At 45.9% G+C, this 23,196-nt stretch overlaps 1 protein-coding gene across 3 annotated transcripts in view; it reads right to left on the bottom strand.

Annotated features, from left to right (window-relative positions):
* LOC122567475 (homeobox protein aristaless-like) overlaps positions 1 to 20,508 on the bottom strand; it is a 35,368-nt gene extending 14,860 nt beyond the window's left edge. Inside the window, exon 1 of one of the 3 annotated variants that reach the window (XM_043726032.1) lies at positions 19,566 to 20,508. In XM_043726032.1, coding sequence (XP_043581967.1) covers positions 19,566 to 19,808 — 243 coding nt within the window. In that variant the 5' untranslated portion in view covers positions 19,809 to 20,508. Of the gene's footprint in view, positions 1 to 3,634; positions 11,463 to 19,565 lie in introns of those variants that run through there. The other 2 variants (XM_043726021.1, XM_043726041.1) reach the window with 2 other exon arrangements.
* Between the last annotated feature and the right edge of the window lie 2,688 nt (positions 20,509 to 23,196).

Raw genomic sequence — 23,196 nt, 5'->3', positions numbered from 1 at the left:
GCCAGTTCGCTTCGTTATTAACTGAAAATTACCGAAACCGAAATCTAATTCGCGTAAACACTGTAATTTCACGGAGGGAGGAAGCGACTGTTCGTAGCCGGCGCGCAAACTCGAGATTCCCCCGACTCGAGAGAGAAGCCCTCGCGTTCAGCTCCCCGAACGAACCCGGCAGAGTCTTCGTCGAGAGACTCGTTTCTTTTTCACATTTTTATCAGTTTTCCGGTCTAATTTTGATTCTCGAATTAAAAGAGAAACCGGAATAACCGGTACTCGAAGAAGGAAAAGTTCGCTGGATCGACGATCGATTCGGTTGATGTCTTTTTCTAATTGTCTCGTTATTAATTCATCGTTCGTATTAAAAAATTTGCAATGTTAATTCGTATCCACTCGGTCAATTGCGAGTAGTTACAGCGTATCGCAAATACCCGATTAGATGCGTCACGCTCGATTAGATGGTTCAGATAGAATGATTTCCCGGAGAGCGGTTTGAAAATCTTGCTAGTCATATTTGTATCTTCTGTTCGTCATTTCTGTCATATTTACACTCTACTAAGAGCCTTGCACGTGTTTGAAACAGCTTCTATACATGTATACACATTCATTTGGTACATTACACGTTCTGTGTACATACGATCGCGATTTATGGGCATACAAATTAGCGCGGCGTAATAAACTAATTAGCCGACTCATTGAGGCCGCGTATATTTCTCGCGGATGTGTTATAACAGGCGTACAGTACGTTGGAACGATGATCTTCAGTTACCAACTTCTCGAGAATTTTCCACGATTTTCTATCGCGATCCCTTACATCCGCGTAAAAACCTGCGTCTCTTCGCACGATAGTATGCATCGCGCGATGCGACTCCAACTTCGCGCGAATCCAACTTTGCAGAAAGCGTAACAGGTTAACCACGTAAATAAGAGGGCGTACGGATGAAAAATTCGCGACGAGCGAGCGGCATGAATGAAACGATAGAGCTATTTACAGCGCAGAAAATCATCGTTATTCCGAAGAGTGCGTTGATGCGTACGAATCATGGAATCGAGACGTCGGCGTACCGGGACGCGTTACATCGAAGGAGATGTTTTTGCATCGAATCATACTTGCAAATTCTCGCTAATAGACGCATCAATGCATCCTGTGACAAGAACCGGCGACGGTTGAACGTGTTCGATTTCTCGGCACGATAATAACAAGCAATTACGAATTATCGGCAATCCTTTGTAGCCGCTGGCTGCTCACGCGATAGCGCTCCCGATAACCGCTGATATTTACCTTCCGGATGCAGGTTACGCCCGCACATGCGTTTTAAGCTTTCCAGCTGAATTAATTAGCCCGTATAATACATCGACTGGCCGATAGTAATTGCAACAATGAAGAGGTTCGCGCAGAAGTATTAAAAGATGTAAAAGGGGAGATGAGGCGAGGCGAACGCTCAAGCCGCGTCGATGCGAGGCGTGGCGAGGCGAGACGAGGCAAAGAAAAGAGGGACGAGTAAGCCGAGTCCCTGTTATAACCGCTTCTATATATATATATATTTATATACACACATATATAAACACACACACACACACACACACGTGTTACCTCTATATTATCTACCTACCTAACGTTGCACACTACGAGAATTATCTTACACTCGATCGTAAGAAGTAATTAAGTTGGTAACAACGAATTTTTCTTATTTCTCTTATTCGCGTCCAATGGGTGTCGAACTGACGAGAGTTTCCCATGGAACATCTGCGACGATATACGCCATTCGAATTCGAACAGAGAAACGATCGACGATGCCGGCGGTTATACCGTAATTATCGTAAGTTTATCCTCAACGTGCAATAACGTTCAATTAGATCGTTAATGGATCGAATTTCACAGTTGGATGTTCTCATACTTCATTATTAATCCGATCGCGTAACGAACAACCGAAACATCGACGATTCTTTTGTAATATCGTCTCTCAGTAGCCGTGAATTATCACGATTAGTTATCCGGTTTCAACGTTATAAATCGGTTTGATTTTTCGCAGATCGTTGAAAGAAGACCAGGAGTTTGATCTTACGTAAGAACGGCTACATCTTTTTTCGTTTGATAAGACATCGTACGAAAGTATTCGATAGGAAAGAGCGCAATTTTCTGCCGTAATAAAGGAAACGATGTTCGTAACCGTTGCTCGTGCTCAGTAATAAAGCATTTCCAGCGATTAAACGATGAACGCACGAAGTTGTATGCATTCGTTGTTAGATGCGTAATAAGTCGGTAGACAATTGCTTTCCAGTAATTAACTCTACCGCGAGAACGATACCATTTTATTTATCTGGGCAAGAATCGCGTAACATATTTTTAGTGTTTCTAGTTGTAATAAAACGCGATCTCGTTTTACGACTCCAGCGAACGATTCAATTTGCGGGCACACGCGATTTATTCCGGCTCAACCTTCCATCAAATTGTAGGTACGCGTGATCGTTACCAGACTTACATTATATACGCGAAACGATTAAAAAATTAGCCGCGCGCTACCTCTAACTCTGCTCGTTTGAGGTAAATTCAACGATAATTACGTGGCGCGTTGGTTAATTCCTGGAACGCGGTGTGTTGTAACGTTGATCGTGCGTTTCGTTCTTCCCGACTCTGATGAAAATCTCGAGACGGTACGACTATAATTTGCAAATTACTCCATTAGACGTGGAGTAAGCTGGATTAACGATTGAAGTCCGTAAAATCAATTAACGATAGAGAGATAGCGTTGAAATAATTTGTCGACGTCAGGAAAATTGGATGATCATCGATCATTCGGATATCAAAGGAACCTCTTGCTCGCGAGAGAGAGAGAGAGAGAGAGGGGGGGGGAGTCTATGTCCCGAACTGGCGAATAAAAGCGAAGCCCAGCAGTACGTGCCGGTTTATCCGTTTTGCTGGCCGCGTACTGCCTGTTAAACCGTACCGTTCCGCTCGTATTTCGAACCGAAAGGAGGATGCTAATGATTCTCGTAGACGATAATCGGACACGTGTAATGGCTATGGGCGATATTTTTGTCCGATCCACGCTCCGCCACTCGGCGTGCTCGTTTTGTTATAAATTGCGTGTAATATATTAATGCTTAACGAGAAGCAAGGTGATCTTTGAACCGAGCAAAAAATTCGAGTGAGACGCGATGGTATGTCGTAAAGACGAGACGTCATAGAATCGACGCGTGGTAAAAGCGGAGTCTATCGGTGTTCCGATAATCGAGAATCGCGAGTCTTGGCCGATTCGACGAACGTAACTTTCTTTACGTCGATTGCTGATAATGATCTGCAAACGATCATTAAGCCGATCCTGAAAGGTGCGTGGTACGCACGATAAATCACGCTGGGCACCGATGTGCAATTTACTAGCGCACTAACATAATTGCACGCATCCTAATCTACATCTAAATACACAGCTACGGGAACGCGTAGTTGGCCTGTCATAAATTGCCGATAGCGCCTCTCGTTTCTTATTACGATCGGTTCAATGAACTTTCATAGATCGTACGATGCGAATTACGCTCGAATCCTCCCAGCATAACAATCGGCTCCATTTCTCCCTACCGTTTATCGAATACCTTTCAAAGTATTTCCCTTAATCGTATTTGCCATATAATACGTACGTACATGTGTCGTATTTGTCGTTACGTGCATTAGTCTCTCGTCCTCGTAGCAGTTCCAAGAACAGGCTCATCCTTGCTTGAACAAAGCGAGACCGGACTCGGGTACCGTCGACAACGGCGATGACGACCGCGATGAAGATGGGCTAGGTTTGCCAGTAAAGAACACGCAACGGTGCATTCGTCGCTTTTTTTCTTTTTCTTTTTTCCCTCGTCAGCATAGTCGCGACCAACGGATAGAACTTAAGTACAATTACAATTATTTACGGCAGTTAATTATCCGCAATGTCACCATTAATTACTAAATTGCAGCGTTGCTGCGCTTCCCCAGTTGGCGTATCACGGTCTTCATGCGTGGAAAATTGCGCGCATGCGAGGCGTTGAAAAAGTTTTATAGAAACCGATAATTACTCGCAGTACCGACGATAAATTTCAAACACAAGCTCCGACTACTTGTAACTATGATCGCGTATTACTTAACCGATCGTAGCTGACGTGTAACAGAATCTGATGAATAATTATCATGGAGTCTCCTTCTTACGTTCGCAATGTAGATTCGAGTGGAACGTTCCAAACGTGAAACTCGAGTAATTTGGAAATTCGTTCGTACGAAATTTAAGAAGCTCGGAGGCCTTTCTAAATTGAAAAACTGGAGCAATTTCTAAATTGGAAAATTAAAGGAATCGTGAAATTTAAGACGACACCGACCGCGTTGAACGGTTGATCGGTTGAACCATGTTAGACAATAAGCATGTTTTAGTCATGAAATTAAGTTATCGCGTTTATCTTTTGGTATTATCTTCGGCCTTGTTCGCTATTCTTTCAGAGTTATTTTCCACAGAGTAAACATTTCGCGGTATTTGTGAATTAAGGTAATCGTTGGTGGATAGGTGGTGGTAGTGGATATGGTGGGACGATAGGTAACGCAAGCAGGAAAGAAAAGAAGACGCGCGTGTGAAACGGAGATAGGTATAAACGGTTGCGAAGAAGCGGGCGCAGGCTTGTTGATTAATGGCGGGTAATTATGTTTTTTGCCGTTCTTCTAATTGTTAATAATTGAACGTAATCGTAATGCCTTTTTAATCGCATTAGCTTGCGTCGTGTATTACGCAACGGAAAAAGAATCACCGACCGTGTTCGCTTGCCAGCTACGAATATCCACAACGACGACCACGAGGACATTTTCTACGGCGGAAGACCGTCATCGTCGTTGTCGTCCAGTTTTTTGACATCCGCAGAATTATAGCAGTTTATGATACAGGCGCTTAACTTATAGGACTAGCTGTGTGTTGGCAAGTACGCGGCCATCCACGATACACGTTAATTAACGTGACGGTAAAGGCGAACATTTAAAAAGATAATGCTGTTATTCGGTAATGTCATTCTCGTTTGTTACCACGTTGAATGCAGCAGGAATTATTAGGTATAGTTTTGTGGCGGAAGTGCATTATTCGTCGCAACGTTTTTTGTTCTCTCGAGAGAATAATAACAGCGTTGCGGGACGATGCACCGGGGCGCGAATAAAAGGACGGCTGTTTTGCATAATTGTTGAACCGTATACCGACGGTGTAATCAAGAAATGAGGCAGCTTTTTGGAAGCGGTCTGGCAAATTTCACCTTGTAAGTTCGATGCCGCCTCTCCGCAGACCGATCTTGGCCATTAACTGGAATCCCTTCTCGCATGAATAGCGCGGCCGCGAAAAAGAAATTGAAAACTTTATAACGCCAACAACCTTCGACAGGCTACAACGTGTTTGCAGTCAGGTCGTTCGCTCGTTCCTTCGTTTCCATTTACCAATATTATGATACTTTTCGACCGTCCGGTAAAATCAATCCACTTTTGTACCCGATATTTCCGTAATTAATACGAGCTCATAAATTATCGAGCAACTACAGAGGCCACTTCATTAAACGCGGCCAGCGGTTGCGCGCGCGCGCGCGCTATTGCCCGTAGAAACCGAGGAGGGAACGAGAAAGCGGTAATCAGGTTTTCTACCGGTTTTCCAAATCCACTTACGCATCGTTATGTCGCATACATCGTACGAAACGTTGTTTCTTTTCGCCGTGAATGAAGTCGTTTGATTTATGTACGACGGTTAAGGGCCGATTACTCTACCTCCGCGATATTTTATCTAGATATCGATCATAGCCTCGGGATCTAGCCATATATCGTGCAAGACAATGTACCACGTACCACCGTTCTTCGATCTTCTAATTTACCCCTGTTTCCCCCTCTAACTATTATTTCTGGCGAGTCACGGGCGACTCGATTAAAACATCGAAACTCGAAAATTTCGGATCGCCAACGTGAAAAAGTAAATAGACATAGGACGAGAGGAATCCACTAGTCACGAACATCGGATGACGTTGCAAGGTCTGAGAGTATAGACCATCTTCTCGCGGACTACCGGCACTTGGCGTACCATTGTTTTCGCCTTTCCAACGGAATTCTAATTAAGGAGATCGACAGATAGGCCAGAGGAGCGTGGCCTAGCGACTAGCGAGGCGAGCAGGGTTATTAGACTTTTTCTTTTTTCTTCCCTTGAACCGTTGCCGCGCTATGGAAGCGGCGTTTGAAGGAAGGGAGAAGGGTGACCGAGGTCTGCAATTATTATTCAATTTCCGTAACTGCACCTATCTTAACCCGATGTCACAATCGCGCAAGCCAGGTATCGCGTTGTTGCGTGCATCTTGTACACGTACGCCGTGCCGCGCCGTGCTACGTTTACGCTCAGCCTTTCCCTGTTCGAGTGTGTTGCGCGGTAGTAAACCGGTGGAAAAGAAGGAGTTGCCGCACGTTGCAGAGGGTCACAATTAAAGCGCATTAGTGCACAGACCACACACTCGCGCAGGCAATTTTCGAGTCACCGCAGCACCTTGACATTCTTAGCGCCGTTCCCTTTACATCGCGCCGAGTCAGTTCCCTAGTCGTTCGCGTTACCTCTTCCTCTGTAAAACGATATCGTCGCATTTTCAATATCATCTACGATCGTTAATCTGTTTCGTTTTCCATAGTTATTACAATTTCTTACCGTCTGCACTTTTCACTCGATCGCGTTTTTCTACTCTGCAAAAGTTTCTCTTTCCCCTTTGAAACAGCGTTCAAGGATTGGATGGAAATTGTAATCGTAAACATAATGTTTTAGCAAATAGACGCTTGTAACACACACGTTGAAATCAACTCCTATCTGTCGCAAACACGATGAGATCGTAATCCATCAACATCGTGGAAACGATCCACGGAGATGGCGACAAACTTCGATCGTTACTAACCACCAACGCTATTGTGTACAAGTCCCAAGATGCTCCGGTAGATACAGGAAACGTGCGAGTACCGCAATTGTGTGTGTGTGTGTGTATCGTTCGATAAGGATCGTCGTGGCTACAGTCAGAGAATGCCAGTGGTAGGTAGTTGTCATCGTTTGCGGCGACATGCGTCCTTTTAATCGTGTTCCGAAAGCCTGCCGAGCGCATCGAGGCGACAACCTGCATGACCCTTGCATTCTACGCGAGGTCCCGCGACAGCGGAATAATTAGTCAGGGTAGCCGTGAATCGTCGTTAAGTGTACACGACGCAGGATATCCTCTATAGCCGTAGTATACGCAGGCCGAGCGCGATCTCTGTCGTACACGCGTGTCTCTGGTACACACGCGCGACAATTAGATACGATCTTAGAATTGCCGTGCGAATCATTTCTAGATAATTACGATGTAAAATTCCTGAACGAGCGTTCTCGACGAATCGTTTATCGGAAAAATATTTTTAGGCAGAAAACTCTGGTGGTCCGTGCTCGCGGTGGTTGATCGTGATCCGTAGAAATCGGCCGGACGTAGCAAAAATTCTCCCAACAACAGAAGTTTCCGATTCCAATTCCATCTCTCTGCCGCAGTTCCTTTTCTTTAATCTTCTCCCGCGGGCAACTTCTTCTCTCCTGCTTCGTGGAACCCGGGAGGATTAACCCGTCACAGATTCGGTGGAGGCCCAGGGACCAATTTAGCCTCTCTCTCTCCATTTCGGCCTGCCGGTGTCTTTCTCTCGTCGACAGGCCGCTCTACCACGGGCTTTCAACGAACCCGGGTGTCGGGTTCTCGGAGTTTCACGGTGGTTTTCGTGGCGCTATCCTACTGCTATCTGGAGCCACGGTAATGTGCTTGCCTTGTCCCCGATTAATCCGAGTCCTCAGGACCACTCTCGACTACAGATATGTGCACGTCCTTCGACAGTGGCGGTCAAAACGTCGCTTCGAATCTTTTTTCGTAGCCGGCCACCGCTGCACAGGAATTCAACGATCCTCGGGTGTACTTCGAATTTGCCGGATTTTCGGCACAGTGTAATTTCCTTCGTCGACGGGACAAACGACCAGATTGCCGTCGAACGCAGAACGATATATCGCGGCGAGATTCTCGATTTTTTCGCTCTTCCTCTCGTTTCCTCGTCCCTGCTAGTTTCTCCAGCTGCGGGTTATCCGGCGTTTTCTAAATACGAACGCGTACAAGAGAGAGAGAGGAAAATACGAGGAAGGGAAACACGCCAGTTTCTACGACGGAGGTCCCCGAGGAGGAAGACGGTTATGGGTGCCGCGTCCTGCGGTGTCGCGTCGTTTTCGCCCCACCTCGTAGGATCATCGGATGTTATCTGTGACGTGGAATGTCGCCGTAGGTACGAAATACAAATAAGGTCTCATGGTGTCCACACTTCGAATTAGGATCGAGAACCTTTTTTTAGATGTTATCTGAGATTGGCGCACGCTGTGGAGCCACGTGCCCATTCGTAGCGACGCATTCTTCGTTGGTATCCGTCGAAAAGCTCTAATTAGTCGGTATGTCCCGAGACCAGTTTGAAATTTGAATTTTCCCTTCTAATTTAGAGATTTAGAAAGTATCGCCGGTTCCGCGCGACGTAAAAACCGGCGAACATATAGAAATGGTGTAATTAAGTGATCGGCTTGATAAGTAACGCGTTGAACTCGAGCGTCCGTTTGTCAGTAGAGTTTTGCACCCGTGTAAAAACAAGCTGGCCGCATTATACTATGTAGGTAGTTTCCTCCGTTAATGCAAACGTCGATTGGCAACGTTCATCGAACATAGTCACGCGAGCAATTAGAGTAGAAGAAGTTTATTCCGGTCGCGATGCACGATTCTCCGTATCTTGACATTCCACGATGACTTCTGAGAATGCGATCGTTTAGCGGGCATATGGGAGCAATTCATCGAGACAACGCATTCCGCTGTCTAATCCGTTTAACATAAAGCCGCCGTCCTCGTCCCGCCTCTTCTTCTGCGCCTTTTTTTTCACCAAAGAATCCGCGCGCGACGAGTCAATCCTCTCGGTCCCAGGGGAACGTTCGGTTCGCGACAACAGAAACCACCACCCGATGGGTGGTCAACGAATTCTCCAACCGCTCGAGACGGAACGACCGGCTATATAACGAGTAGAGAGATGGGCCTCGAAGTCGAAAGGTTGTGTTTTCTAGCGGTCATCGAAACGTGCCACGAATCCTTCCTCTCTTGCTCCTTCTTTTCCGCCTCATTTTTTCTTTTTTTTCAACCATCGTCAACCTTCTCGTTGCTCATTCGTTGCTCGTTGCACGCCTCTCACCGCGCTTTTGTCTTTTATCCGGACGAAAAAACAGGCACAAGGTGAAATTGCAATTTTCGCAATTGGTTTTTAACGTAGTCTGGTCGAATTAGGGTCGCGGACTCCGCTCTCGATAATAATAATAGTAGTAATGATAATAATAACAATAATAGCAATAATAAGCGCGACAAAAGTAACAATAATAATACGGCCATTTTTCGAATTACTCACCTTACGAGACTATCTCTTTCTACTATCTTTCGCAACGTAGTCGCGCACGAAGCACACTTTTACGACTTATCACCGTTTCACACTAGCAAATAGTGCTTTGTCCCCGACATTATTCTTCCATTCTGTCGTTGAACGCATCGGTGCACACCGTCGTCGTCGGTGCCTAAAGCCGTCCCGGCGTGTTATTATATTACGTTGAGTCATGGTGTTCGTTCGTTCGTTCGCACGTTATTCGAAGAAATTGTGCACGATTTTGAAATGTTTCCTCTCGACTCGTAAATAGCCGCACTCGATTCGGATCGGCGTCGAGCCGTTTTTGCGCGATGCTCGAGCGACGGAAGCACTTAATGCATCATTTCTGGCGACACTCGAGCACCGATTTCTTTTTCCGATCGGGACTGTCGTTCCCCGAGTGGGAAGACGTCCATAAAAGTCCGCACAGGTGTTCGACCTAAACATGGCAACCTTCGAGGAATCGACTAAAGTTTCTTCGTCCGTGTCGGAACCTTATAGGATCGAAGCCGCGCGCGGATTCCCCAACTGTCAACTGTACGCCGCGGCTAGGCAGGCAAGAAAGTCTGGAAGATTATCGGGTTGCCGATCATCGGTTGCCTTCCGATCTTCTGTTCTCGTAGCTGCCGTTCGGTTCATGAATTAAAGAGGGAGGCGCGCGCCATCGGCGATGACACGCTGCCTACCTCGCGCTTTTTGCCCGCCTTTCGTACGCTCCGATTTCCACTTGGACGAGCCGTAAGATCGACCACGGCGTCGTTTTGCGGTAATTGTTCCCTCGACTCGAGCTACCCGCTCGATCGTCTTCTCATTGCCCGTTGGTGCCATTAAAAGCTTTTCAGCCACGTCCCTCTCGACTTCTGTCCCTCGTATATTTCCTTTCATTCTTCTCTCCTCTAGCTTTATCTCTCTCTCTCTCTCTCTCTCTCTCTCTCTCTTCTTCTGTATCCTTTGCCTTCTATTTACTTCTTTCTTCAGATGGACCGTCCACTTTTTGTCCACGAGCACACATCCTGATTGGTAGTTCCCTGATGAAGACGTCCGCTCGTACGGTCACATGCTCGACAAAACTAGCGATACCTTTAATCCGGTTACCCACTCTGTTTCACATCCGGACATGTATACCTTGTTCCAAGAAATCGGAAATTGCAAGTGAGACGCGCTGATATATTTTTCTACTTTTCGATAGTCGACCTGCCGTGTTCGTATTCTTTTTTCCAGGAAAGAGAAAAATCTCGACAGATATACGCGTAGACCTTTTATACCTTTTCGTCGATGGTTCGATCGACTTCCTGCGGGGCGAGTATGCACGCGGAAGTGATAAGAAAGTTGCTTTGGCTCGTAAATAGAAACGATATCTCGTTTCATCGCGTTGTAATTACGTTCAGTTATTATCATGGAGAAAGAGCGAGATAGATTGGTAGATATACAGATAGATGGATAGATAAATAGATAGTGAGCGGGAGAGAGAGAGAGAACGTACCTCTCGTGCGCGTTCCCCAATTCGATAATTGCGAATTATGCGTACCTCTGGTCAAAGTGCTGCCCTTCTGTGCAGCGTCCGTAAATCAATATGTTTATCGCATGCAGGAAACTGGCACGTGTGAACTGGCTCTAGGCCTCGGTTACTCGTAACACCTTGTTTTCATCGATTCATCGAACGATTTATGCATTTACATATTCAACATTAGAAATGATAATCTCGCTCGCTTCCCGCGAGGCACAGACCGCGACACCGTTTTTACAGCTTTCAATTTGCATGCGCGCATTCTATATTGAATACAGTGTTGCTGAGATAATAAAATTAGCATACGTTACCAAAGAACGTTGCAAATTGCAAATAGCGATGTCGTGCAAAACGACTGAACGAGTCAGCTGTTTTTGCAGCAGCAACCATAACTAGTATGGAAACGAGTCGTTGGAAAACAATTTCTTTGAGTTCGAGGTGTCGTTTCGCCCCGCCGGATAAAATACGACCGAACGGAACGGACGGTATTAATTTTATCCCATCTGGACTGGCCGTGGTTTTTCCAAAGGGGCGTGTTCCGAGGTCGCATTAGCTAGAAGAAAACACCTGTACGATTACGGAAAGGCTAGACTACAACGTTTAAACTCAATTAGCCACAAAATTTCATTTCCTCTGCTTGTCATCGTCCTACGCGCAGGCTTCGTTCACATGCATGGCTGCATTCCACGAGCTAACCTGCAACGAAGCTAAAGAACAGAAAAGGAGTCGAACATCTTGGAACACGGATGTTTGTTAATGGAAGGAACGCAGCTGCCCGTGAAGAAAGGTGTGCGATGAACCCTGACCTTCCCCTGTCCGATCTGACTGACAGTGACTTTACAATTAATGAAACGAGCGCGACGGATCCTCGAAAACTGATCGATACACTTTCGCTGGTTAATTAAATTTAGCGCGAGCAAAAAGTTAGTTCGGATTAACGTTAAAGAAAGAAAACGATAGTTGCATTAATATTCGCGAGTACGCAGGATCGAAATTGAATTACCGAGAACGATTACGTGTTGAAGGAGTGACGGGATATACGCGAAACGATGAAGGAAAAGGGGGACACGGGATGCAGAAGAAAAAAAAAAAAAGAGAGGAAAGGGCGCGCGTATCGGCCTCGTGGGCTGCATCCGTATGATATGCAACGGTATGCGTGCACGATTCGGTGCCCGAGGGCATACTTTTAATTTCGCGGGGCCCATTACGAAAAGTGATATGCACCATTCGGAAATAAATAGCCAGCAGCGAACTCACGTGCTTTTTGTAATGAGCCGAAGCAAGTTGCGAGCGGACAACGAGAGGGGGATAGCGAGGAAAATGAGCGCAGGTATGGTGGCAGGTAGTGGTTATCTCTCGAGTGAGCTCCCAGTTAATGACAACCCCTGGTCCAAGCCTCTGCCCTGCCTATCCCATGTATATCAGCTGTCTCTACCATTTCGCATCTTCTTACGACCAAGTTTCGTGATTTCGTTTAGCGATTTCGCATCGCTGCCTCGCCATCACCCAACCACCGTTTCACCCTTGCCTCCCCTCTCGCCTCGTCTATACCGTTCACCACCGACTTATCTAAATTCGCTTAATGCCTTCGATATCTGCGTTATATTGCCAAGGTACTACACCGAGTGCAACTCCAGATAGATATAACGCTCGATGCGTTCGACGTAATTAAAAGTTAGCCACGACGCGTTTCTAGATTGGCAAGGAGACGCCAATTCAGACGCATTCCAGCCGATTTCAACAGACGCCGAGGTACCCGGCCGATAGAATCGCGCGAACCCGTTCCACCGGCTAAAATTAATCGAAGCCTTAAATAACACGGTTTTACGACATGGAAATGTATAGTGTCGCGACTGAGCCCGACCGATGCCATAAAGCAATTTGTCGCGAAACGGTCATGGTTTTCCTATTTTTCTCTCTTCTCATCCCGCTCTCGCCCGCCGTACGCGTTCATCGTCAGTACGATCGTCGCCGGACGACATTAAACCGATGTATCCTCTTACGACGCGATCAACGTCAGCCTCGTACGTAGCTAGACGAGCCGTCGTTCGCAGGAAGTTATGCAAAGTAATCGATAAAAGACAAACGTGTCGTAACGAACACGGATTATGGTTATCGTCTAACGATATTGCCGGTATTTTAATAATATCGTTTGAATAGCACAATCGTTACGGGTGACACGTTGCTGACGATAATTCATTTAATAACTTATAATACGCACCGGCAGCGGTTGCCAGCTGAAAGCGAGCATTTTTCAGCCACGCTAGATTATTAATCGACTAGAATAGGGGTAGAGAGGCGCGCAGTTTAATCGAGTATTCCATCAAGTTGGCGTAACGCTTACCGACGCACACTTATACGTTTATGTATATTTGTCTGCAAACGAAGATAGCGCCCGCATATCCTCGTCAGTTTTTCCGCAGGTGGACGGGATGGACGGTTAACGAAACGGAACCTGCATCGTGCACTCTTTGCCGGACACTGCCAGCCGAACCAAGCCGAATCATCCTCTGACTTTCAACACTCCGCTTAGCATTTAATAATCGCGTCTACCTGTATCGCCACTCTCTATTTTCCGTCTCTCCTTCATAATATTACATCTGACTACGTTATCGGGGCTGGTATTTTTCTTCCGTCATTTTTTTTCTCCGACGCGTCACTTTGTTTTTATCCAAAGGAGCGTACAGACGGTGCAATAAAAAACGCGCACGATTAGTGTTCCGTGCCTGTTGGACTTAAACACACTCGCAATCCTATCCGCAATTCTGCCTTTTTGGTACACCTTTTGCAGGAAATCTGCCAATTTATCGGCAAACAAAATACTCGCTGCTCTGAATAAATTTGCACGCGATTAAGCGGCTTTCGATTTAGCGCTAGAGACGTACCGAGAGAAGGGAGAAATTGTGTCAGTGGAAATTTTTCTTTTTTGCTACCTGAACTAATAAACTCGATTAGTTGATGTGTCAAGATTCTACGTATTTTAATTCACGTTATTTACATAGACTGTGATGCCTCTCAAAACGTTGGGGTCAAACTCTAGGAACGTGTAACATATCTTATTCATTGTAAATAAAAAAGGCTGAATAAATATGTAACAGATAAATATAAATATCGTTTGTTACAGAGTTACATGTATAGGTGATATATACGCGTACATGTACACATATTTTATTTATATGTATATATTCTGTTTAAAGTCTGCTGCACGTGGCTTTCATCAAAGTAGGCATATTTTATTAAAGAGCGTAATTTAATGAATGAGTTTACCTCTTTAGAATCGAAGATCTCTCAACGAATGCGTGATTACATGAAAAAATGGGCAGCGACGCGGAAACATTGAACGCACGTAACAGACAGAGGATAAACGATGCATAATCGATGAAAATTTCCTCTGTCATCGAATTTTGCTGATTAAACCTACGGTTTGTTCGAGACTTTCTGCTCGTTTCGGTGAGTACCATATTACTCGTCACGTTTGATCTCAGCTTCTTGAAACGGCTTTTGTATAACTCGATTGTCTGTTTGATCGTCGATAATGGTTCACGGCGTTGATTGGATGTTTCGACACGGACCCGAGGTGTAAAAAACGAAGGAGCCGTATCTGTCCGTAGTTTATTTGTTGATTTGGTTCGGTTGGCTGCCGCTGTCCGGGGTCAATCTACTGTAATCGAGGAGGAGGTACCGAGGGATTTACGAAGATGCACGCGATAATGAGTTCCTGTTAACGCTATCGACGCTTTGGTCGAGATACAAACGTGGTAACAATAATTGTTGCGGTCGACGGTGAGTACGCGCAAGGGAGAAAAACCCTGTGATCGTTCGAGCATGGAGAACAGCTTTATAGTGGCGTGAATTATTTACTCTCGCTGTTTTTCCATCCGATTATTATCCGCTGTTAGCGCAATGCGTAAAATACTCGTCAAGTTTCGCGAACGAGCAATATTACGTTAATTAGAGCATAAACTTATTAAAACCAGGCCGAGCGTACGCGGATTAAGTGTATAATTGTTGGACGAAAGGAACGACTATGTCGGTCATCCAAGCATCCTCTCGTTAGCATAGTATCAGGAAAAGAACAGTATGTGTGTGCTCCTTAATACGAATCAGCAAATATTGCCTGTAGCTATACCGTATCTGCTATAAACAGTATTGAAAGGAAGTAAAGACGATAAATAACACGATGTATCGTAAGGTGAACGTAAAGCCATTATCCATTTGGACATCCGTATACTATATATGTACTGTATACTAAATATATACCCACATACTTCTCGAAACATCATTCGAATCCGTACAAATTAGTATTCGCTACGACAGTCTACTATATTCCTCGAATTTGTCACCTCGCGTCTTATTCCTTCCCTGAAAGCGGCAAATATGCATATCGATGGCACTCTTTGCAGGAAGTGGAGGTAAAGAAGGAGAATGGAGGTCAACGGACCAGTTGATGAATATCTTGACGAAAGCGTCCCTACAGAACTTCTCGAAGAGTGGAAAACGCGTATGCAATGATGTGCAAATGACAGTGGAGCCTGTTTAGAATTTAGATGGTGAGCACGATAAAATTGTTATAGCTTGTTAATAAACCGGTTATTTAATAGCCGAAGTAATATAAAATAGAACGATCTTGGTTTTTATGCCGAGCTACTGCACGCCTAACAAGGCAAATGAAATCGTTAGACAACGAGTTTCAACACGGAGACTCAGGACAAGTAATTCAACGCGTATCTAATCGTCGCGATAATCGAATTACCGATCAACAATAATGTCGAATCAACTTTAAACGGAGATTTCCGTTTTTCTACTTTAAGCGAAGGAGAGAAACTCATTATCGCCTCATTGAGTTTCCCCTCTTTATACTATCTCAGCGAACGACAACCCGCGTACCGTTAAGAAAGTATGATGGCGTATAATGGTGTAACCGAACGATGTAAATGTCGTAAAGAAAAGAAAACGGCCAGCGGAAAAAGAAATCGGTTTTGAACGAAGATGTTGTGCGATGGCACGTTCGACTCCGCCACTGACGCGCTTTTTCGACGAACAAGGGCCCGGAACGCGGTTACCCATCCGATTGTAAACTCGTAAACGGTAGTGGTCGCTTCGGGAACCGGAAGTGACGCAGTCTGGTAAATGACAGTTATCGATAGCCTGTAGTTGAGTTCGATGCGCGCGTTTCGCCCCGACGCCAAGACGAAGAGAGAGAGAGAGAGAGAGAGTGAGAGTTACGCCAGAATACTGAAAACCGAACAAAAGTGGTCGCAACTGAATGGCAACCGAACGAATCACCCTCTCCTAAATAATAGGGCGGTCGACCAAGCCGTAAACCTTTTACAACCCTCGGTCAATCTTTTCTTTTTCCCCGCCTGTTTTATTCTATTCCTCTATTCCGCTCCAGTTGCTTTATCTCTGCCGGTTTCCTCTTGTAGACCCGACGTCGCGGTACGCATCGTTTTTCTCTTTAGCCTCGTTCGAAACGGCGATCGCCATATCGAAAAATGTGTTTTCACTGGAAATTTAATAATCCGCTAGCTCGTAAATTCGTTCGTTAATGCCTGTCATTGGCGTCGCGTTCGTTTGCCGGATTCGTGCAACATCCGCGAGGCAGTATGTGATTACAAGCGTGGCTGTACTACATTATCGTCACCGGTAATTACCACGAATAAGGCATAACGATTATTATCGTTTGCCGATTAATGCGCCTGATCTCTGAACGCTCTTATCGTAGCCGCAATTTGTATATTCAGAATATTGCCGTTTCTCGATTAATAAGCGAGCGGGAATTATCGGCTCGAACAGCAGAAAAACAACGTTCCCGGTCCCGCCTAGCTTTCCCTGACGTTTGAGTCACGAACCAGCCGAAGCAACTCCTTCGCTAGAAAGAATGTTCTTCCGTAACGTAATCAACGCGGCGGCAGCTTGAAACATCCACGGAAAATAACATTGGAAATTCGATTTACCGTGGATATCGTACTACGATTTCAAACGAGTATCCAATTACCCGGGTTTTCTGGTAATCAATAGGAGCAAAAAACGATTTCCAGCAACGTCCGAATACGTTATCGACCGTCCCCAGGCCGAGCGTTAAATTCACGCTATCCGAGATTTCGAAATGCTGATCCCTCAGTCGGTCGTGCAAAACAGTGGGATGCATGTGTACGGTGGTAAGAACGATGATGTGTGCGTGCGTTGAGAAAGCTCGAGCGTACCGAGGCTCTCTCACGGTTTGCATGGTTATTTGCGGTTTGCAAAAACGCCCGTTGCAAATCTCTTTAATTACTCTCGTACCTTCGCGGTGCTTGCAAAAGGATTTCACGAGCTCTTCGTTGGTAATTAACCAAATTTAACGCTCTCCCGCTCCACTTCCGTCTGGTCTCTCGAACCACGTTGCGCAACGAGATTTCGCGACGTCGCCGACAATGTCGATAATGAAAGGCGTTCAACCGATTGACGAGAATCGATTTGCCCGTCGTTAGAAATGTATCTTTTGTTAAATGGAAAGTGTGGCGGAGGCATATATCGTTTCTCGTTCCTGCGATTATCGTGCCGGCTAGGATAGCCACGATGCGAAACGATATCGCGGTAAACGCAGAAAGACAAGCGGCGATATGCGTAGACGGTTGGAGCGAGTACGGCGGTGAAGGTGGCCACCGCGCGAGGATCGGTAGGATGCTTTTAGCCAGCACAGGGACGACAAGTTATTTATTGTTGCTATCTGCTCGTCCCGCGACAGCCAAAGAGCCCACCGGTTCGTGGTAGTGCAGGTACGGGAACCTCTCAATCCTTCTCTTATTAAAACCTGCCCTCGCTATCGGAACTTATACTTTAGTACTGGCAAGCAGTAGGTACAGTCACTCATAGAAGTTGTTAGGTGCTGAACCGTTCTGCGTTTCGATTCTACTCGCGTACAGCTCGAGCCAGCAAATCGATGTTTCCGTGAAGAGCTGCTGTCAAAAATGGCACGATAACGAGAAATAAACGAAAGCACGAGAATATAGGCGTCAAAAATGCCGCTTTTGCGCGGTCAAGCGGTATACACCAGGAAATTTGTTCTTCGTTATCTCAGGCGAGGACCTCGAAGGTCCGTAAACGGACGTCGATGGAAGCCGGAAGGAGCCTCGACCGCGGAAATTTATGGCACGGACACACGAGCGGAGGAGCAGGAAAGAGTGAACATAACAAGAATAGGAAGAAAGCAGGGTGTAAAAGCAAGTACGAGAGCGTAGAAGAGACAGAGTGGGAAGAGGAGCAAAATTTTAAGAAACGTTCAAGACACGGGGAAGAAATTATGCGTGGAGAAGAGACGAGCGAGAATTCGGCGGGTTAAATGCGAAGACTATACGGCAAGAGCCATTACGCTAATGGGACGACCGAGCCGAGAAAGCTGGTCTCTATCAGCTTCCCGAAAGGACAAGAGGCGGGTAGGAGGGCAAAGAGGCACCGGATGAAAGAGGTAGAACGAGAACCACTGGCGGAGAACGTGCTAAAGAACGCATTACTCATAATCTCACCGAAGGGCGAGCTAATCACGTCATAAAAAAACCGCAGCACGATTGTTCTTCGGTTCTCGCATCACAGCTACATCCTGACTTCGATGTATCGGAATTTTATTTGCAACGTTTCCGGGAATTTCCGGGAATTTCCCGCGACAACGGGAAACGACAACGTTCTTCCGTGTCATAGTTATTTCGTGGCCTATCTATCGTTCGATTTCTTCAGGTTAGACTCTACGATAATTCATTCTCGACACGGTGACTGTTTGACAAATTGTCATCTACATGCCACGTATTTATATTGTATTGTTGCTTATCGTCCGATCTGGGTATAAAAGTATAGCGCTCCCGTAATTTATTACGCTTAGACGGAAATTGTCACAGGAGTAGGATAACGATCGCTCTAAGGCTGTAATTGCCAGTTCTCGGAACAAGAAAGCACACTGCAAACGGACAACGAGTGTTTGTGAATGAAGGCAATTAGGAAGGAAAGCGTTGTCTGGCCGAGAAGAGCCAAGTCCGACGGTAAAAGACCGCCTTTCTCTTTGCTCTGGATATACACGAATATGATTTACCTTTCCGTCACGTCAAACCGATAAACGTTACAAGAACGTTGCGTTAGCAAGGATAATGAGCAAACAATATCTCATTGAGCATAGAGTTACGTAAGTAGATAAATGTTGTACGATAAAGTTTAAGTAAAGATCCTTGTCGTAAACGAGTCGCGTCGTATTAATTAACCAAATATCGAAATACAAATGTACGTCTGTTGTTGTACGAAATACGTAATTGGTGGATCGCAGGGATAGGTAGTTAGAATGCTGAGTTATCGAGCCGTAAAACCGAATGGTATTTTAACGGGCGGGGTATGTCGTAATAAACGCGAACGTAAAGTTTCATTATCGCGTTTCCCGCGGTTTACGTTCGTCGGTATTGTAGTCCGCGATAAATTTCATTAAGGCGTAAATCGACTGTACAAACGCGAAACGAGGAAACGGGTAAACGAGCAGATGAGAAAACGAAGAAGTAAGCTCTGATTATAGTAGACGATAAAAGGAGATAACGAAGCAATGGGAGGAGACAAGAAAAAAGAAACGGTGCGGTAACGGAGTTTACCAACCTTGATGCGTCGACAGGGTTGTTCTGGTTGAGGCCGATCACCTCGATTGGTCTTCTCGAACACAGTTGTCGAACAAAATAGAAACACTTGACTATCGCACAGCTCGTCCACGACTACGACTGACGTTCGTTCACGCACCTTGAAGTCCACGGATGAAATCACCGGCGAATCTTCCTGATATCGCGATGACGACAACTCGACAGCACGACGAATCGGCAATAGTCGGTGCGAAATGGAAAGCATGGACGCGGACGCGCATGGAAAACGAGGCGAACGGGGAAAGAGAAGAAATAGGAAAAGATCGACGCGCACTGGAACGGCTTTGCTCGCGTTTGGAAGAAGCGAGAGGCGTACGCTGCGGCTGCGCGAACCGGTGTGTGGGGCCGTTTCCTCGGTCGGATAGCTGGATGGAAGAGACGGCAAGGTAACTTCCCCCACTGTGCCCGGAACTTTCAAATGGTTCGCGCCGGTGCTGGTGCTGGTGCTGGTACACGTCCACCTTGCCGTGGATCGTTGGGTGAACCAGTCGTTTTGAAACGCCCGCCTTCGAATCGCGACCCGCCTCGACTCTCCTCGTACAGCCAATCCTAACACCGTGCACCGGCGCCAATCGACGCTGTTCTATGGCTACGCCTTCTCTTCTCTCCTCTTTTCTTTTCTCTCGCTTTCTCCTTTTCTCTTTGCTCTTTACCTTCCCCTGCAACGTGCCGCGACTCTTCTTTTACCTCGTCCACAGATCAAATCCCAAAGGCCCCACGAGCCCGGTTTAAAATGGCAACCGGACCATTTCCTCCTCGATATTTCGCTCGATCGTTTCGAATACGCGCCAACGAGCCGAAGAGAGGAGCGCGAGATAAGAAAGGAGCGATCGAAGTCGAAGATTCAACGTAGACCATGGTTTTTTCTCCGAGACGGAGATTTGAATTGTGCTTTTTCTCTCGTTCGATTCCGATGATCATTCCAATGCCTGGATGAGTCATTTTCCTCCACTACGTAATCCAAACTGTTAAGTTACTTCAGCTATAACTCCGAAATCTTGACTTCTCACGGTCTAGCTAATACGCTGTTCGAGCCTGGAATCAGGCTCATTACTAAACAGTTGCGCGGTATAATAAATACCGACCGATGAAAAAGTTCGATCGAACCATCATCGACGCCTCAGAAACTCATTCAGCAGATTCGCTAAGCAAATCGGTAGCGGTGCCACGGTAATTTGTCCGGTAAAGCGTATGTGAATCTGCGTTTCGGAAAAATCAGATCTTCGTACAGCGTTCCAGACTTTCGATCAAAATTTCGTCGAAACGAACGGCGCGCCCGAGCTTTGGAATGTCGAAGACCGTGGAATCGAAGTCGCGCGATATCGATGACGCGGCGAAACGAGTTGCTTCGGAAAGATCATTGACCGTTCTTGTCTCGATAATTACGGGTACCCCATGCGGCGAGCTTATCTTCAGTTTCACGGAGCACCTCCTCCATCGAAGAAGGTCCGCTATCCTCCAGACTCATGTATCTGATCTCGATGATCGATTGCTGCTACCGACTCTCGAAATTACATACGGTTAACCGCGGCTACAAATAATTATCCCCGAGCTACTTTCGTTCCTTCTGGCGATTCACGTGATCCATCCAAGCCCGGAGATTATTGAACGTATTATCACTTAATCTCCCGTTACAAACAATAAATTATCGCGGTTATTTGGCGAAGGAAAACCGGAAATTGAGATTCGGATCTGCCGATTCGACTAGATATCGAGGTTCTCTCTCAGGTTTAATGATATTTTAATTAAAACGAGTGCGATCGTTTTGTAATTTTGACAACTATGCTCGATCGCCGTTGCTTTTTTCAAGATGTAACCGAGTTGTTGTAAATTACACCATCGCGAGAACCGGCATTGATCGATGCCATTGACATGCAGCACAACTACGCGCACCATCGTGTCTTTCTCTCAATTGAACTGACACTCGGTCCGTAACTTCAACTACCAAAACTTTCAAGTATCGCTGATCGATTACTTACCGTATTTAATTTATCGTTAGAAGGAGGATAAAATGAATAATATTCGGGACGATCGACGAGCAACTTTCGATATGTCCTCGTCGGACGAACGTCGAACTGATTGTAAATCTTCGAAGTGAAAACTTAAAGTCGAATCTTGGAACGCGGCTCGGCTCGTCGTACGAACAAACTACGTAACATAATTTATAGTCGAAAGGAAGGTATTTGGGATTATATTTGTTGGGCAGTCGTCTCACGGGTATCGCGCCGGCGTCGACGGACGATCATCGCCCATTGTGATCATGTTTTCACGGTGTTGTTCTTGCCGTGTCTGTATACACAATGACTGAAAGGAAACGATTACGTCACGATGATGTCATTAGCAGGGGCCACGCCCCCTACGGCGCTACCCCATTACGCCGAATCATCGACCGGATGAGTTCTCCAGGTTGCCACAGCCTCTCTGTTCCCCCGACGTCGTCCCCTTTCCACGACTCGTCTGCCCAGGAATCGTTTCGAGGTGTAAGAAACTCCGAAGTTAATTCGAACTCGTGGACCTCCGAGCGCGTACGCGTGGATCACCCGCCATTAACAGTGCTTAATTAAATAAGACTTTTTGTGTTAGACGGCCGACCAATAACTGACTATTTCTTTCTCCTACCTTTGTGTAAAAACTTGATAACCTCAGGGTTACTTTGGAATTTTACATATAATTTATGGACATATGCCGGTCGCAGGTGTTTTTCTACTTCTTCGTATCAAATCAACGTGCTTCGTATCGGGATTTTAGCGAAAGAGAGCAGCTCGGTGTCGACGAGAAAGCCACGGAATCGTTTCGGTATATGCTTCGACAGGATCGAAAGCTGATATAGATATCGAGCTACCAAAAGAGAAACCTCGGTACCTCGATACGACGAAAAAGAAACGAAGTTAGTAGCAAAAGAAGAAGCCGAGAATGACGTAGAAAATGAAAGAAAGGGGATCATTGATCAGATCGGACGATCGATAAAGGGTCCGACTAACAGTCATTAAGTCGACTATTGTGAGGTAGCAACACCCGTTTGATTGGTTAATCTACACCTTCGTCCTTTCTGAAACACCATCGATAAAGGACAAAAGCGTCTGGATCTCGATGTAGTCGTTTCGGAGCACAACTAATAATGACTCATTGTTGATGCGTTCTAGCATCCAACAAACCGTTCGTTTCGAATTTAGTTCTCCGCGCTGAGATATCTTCGCTTCTCGAGCCGCTCTTCCGTCTCCATTAAACGCATATCCTGCATCTACGTTTTGCCGCATATTTTCACCGAAACTAAGGGACGAATGTTTTAACCCGTGGTAACTTCCGGCCCACCGACAGATATCATCGAAAGTTGCAACGAGATTTTAATGCCGAACGCTGCGAGTTCTACATGGCTGCACCTCGATCGCGGATCGAATACGCAATGACGCGAAACGAAGGAGCAGCCAGAGAATTATTATACAATGTTACATCGAACGAGTAACTTTCGTAATCGCGCGTTTTCCGCCAGTTTCTCTCGATCTCGAACAATCTTCCTCTTTTCTACGTCTTCTCTCGCTTCTTCGTTGTGTATTCTCGAGTAGTCCATTGGTTTTATTTTTCTGGCAAATTGC

Source organism: Bombus pyrosoma, linkage group LG1 (genome assembly GCF_014825855.1).
Source record: "Bombus pyrosoma isolate SC7728 linkage group LG1, ASM1482585v1, whole genome shotgun sequence".
NCBI lineage: Eukaryota > Metazoa > Arthropoda > Insecta > Hymenoptera > Apidae > Bombus > Bombus pyrosoma.
Note: the sequence above shows the minus strand (reverse complement) of the source record. Positions and strands in the feature narration are given on the sequence as shown.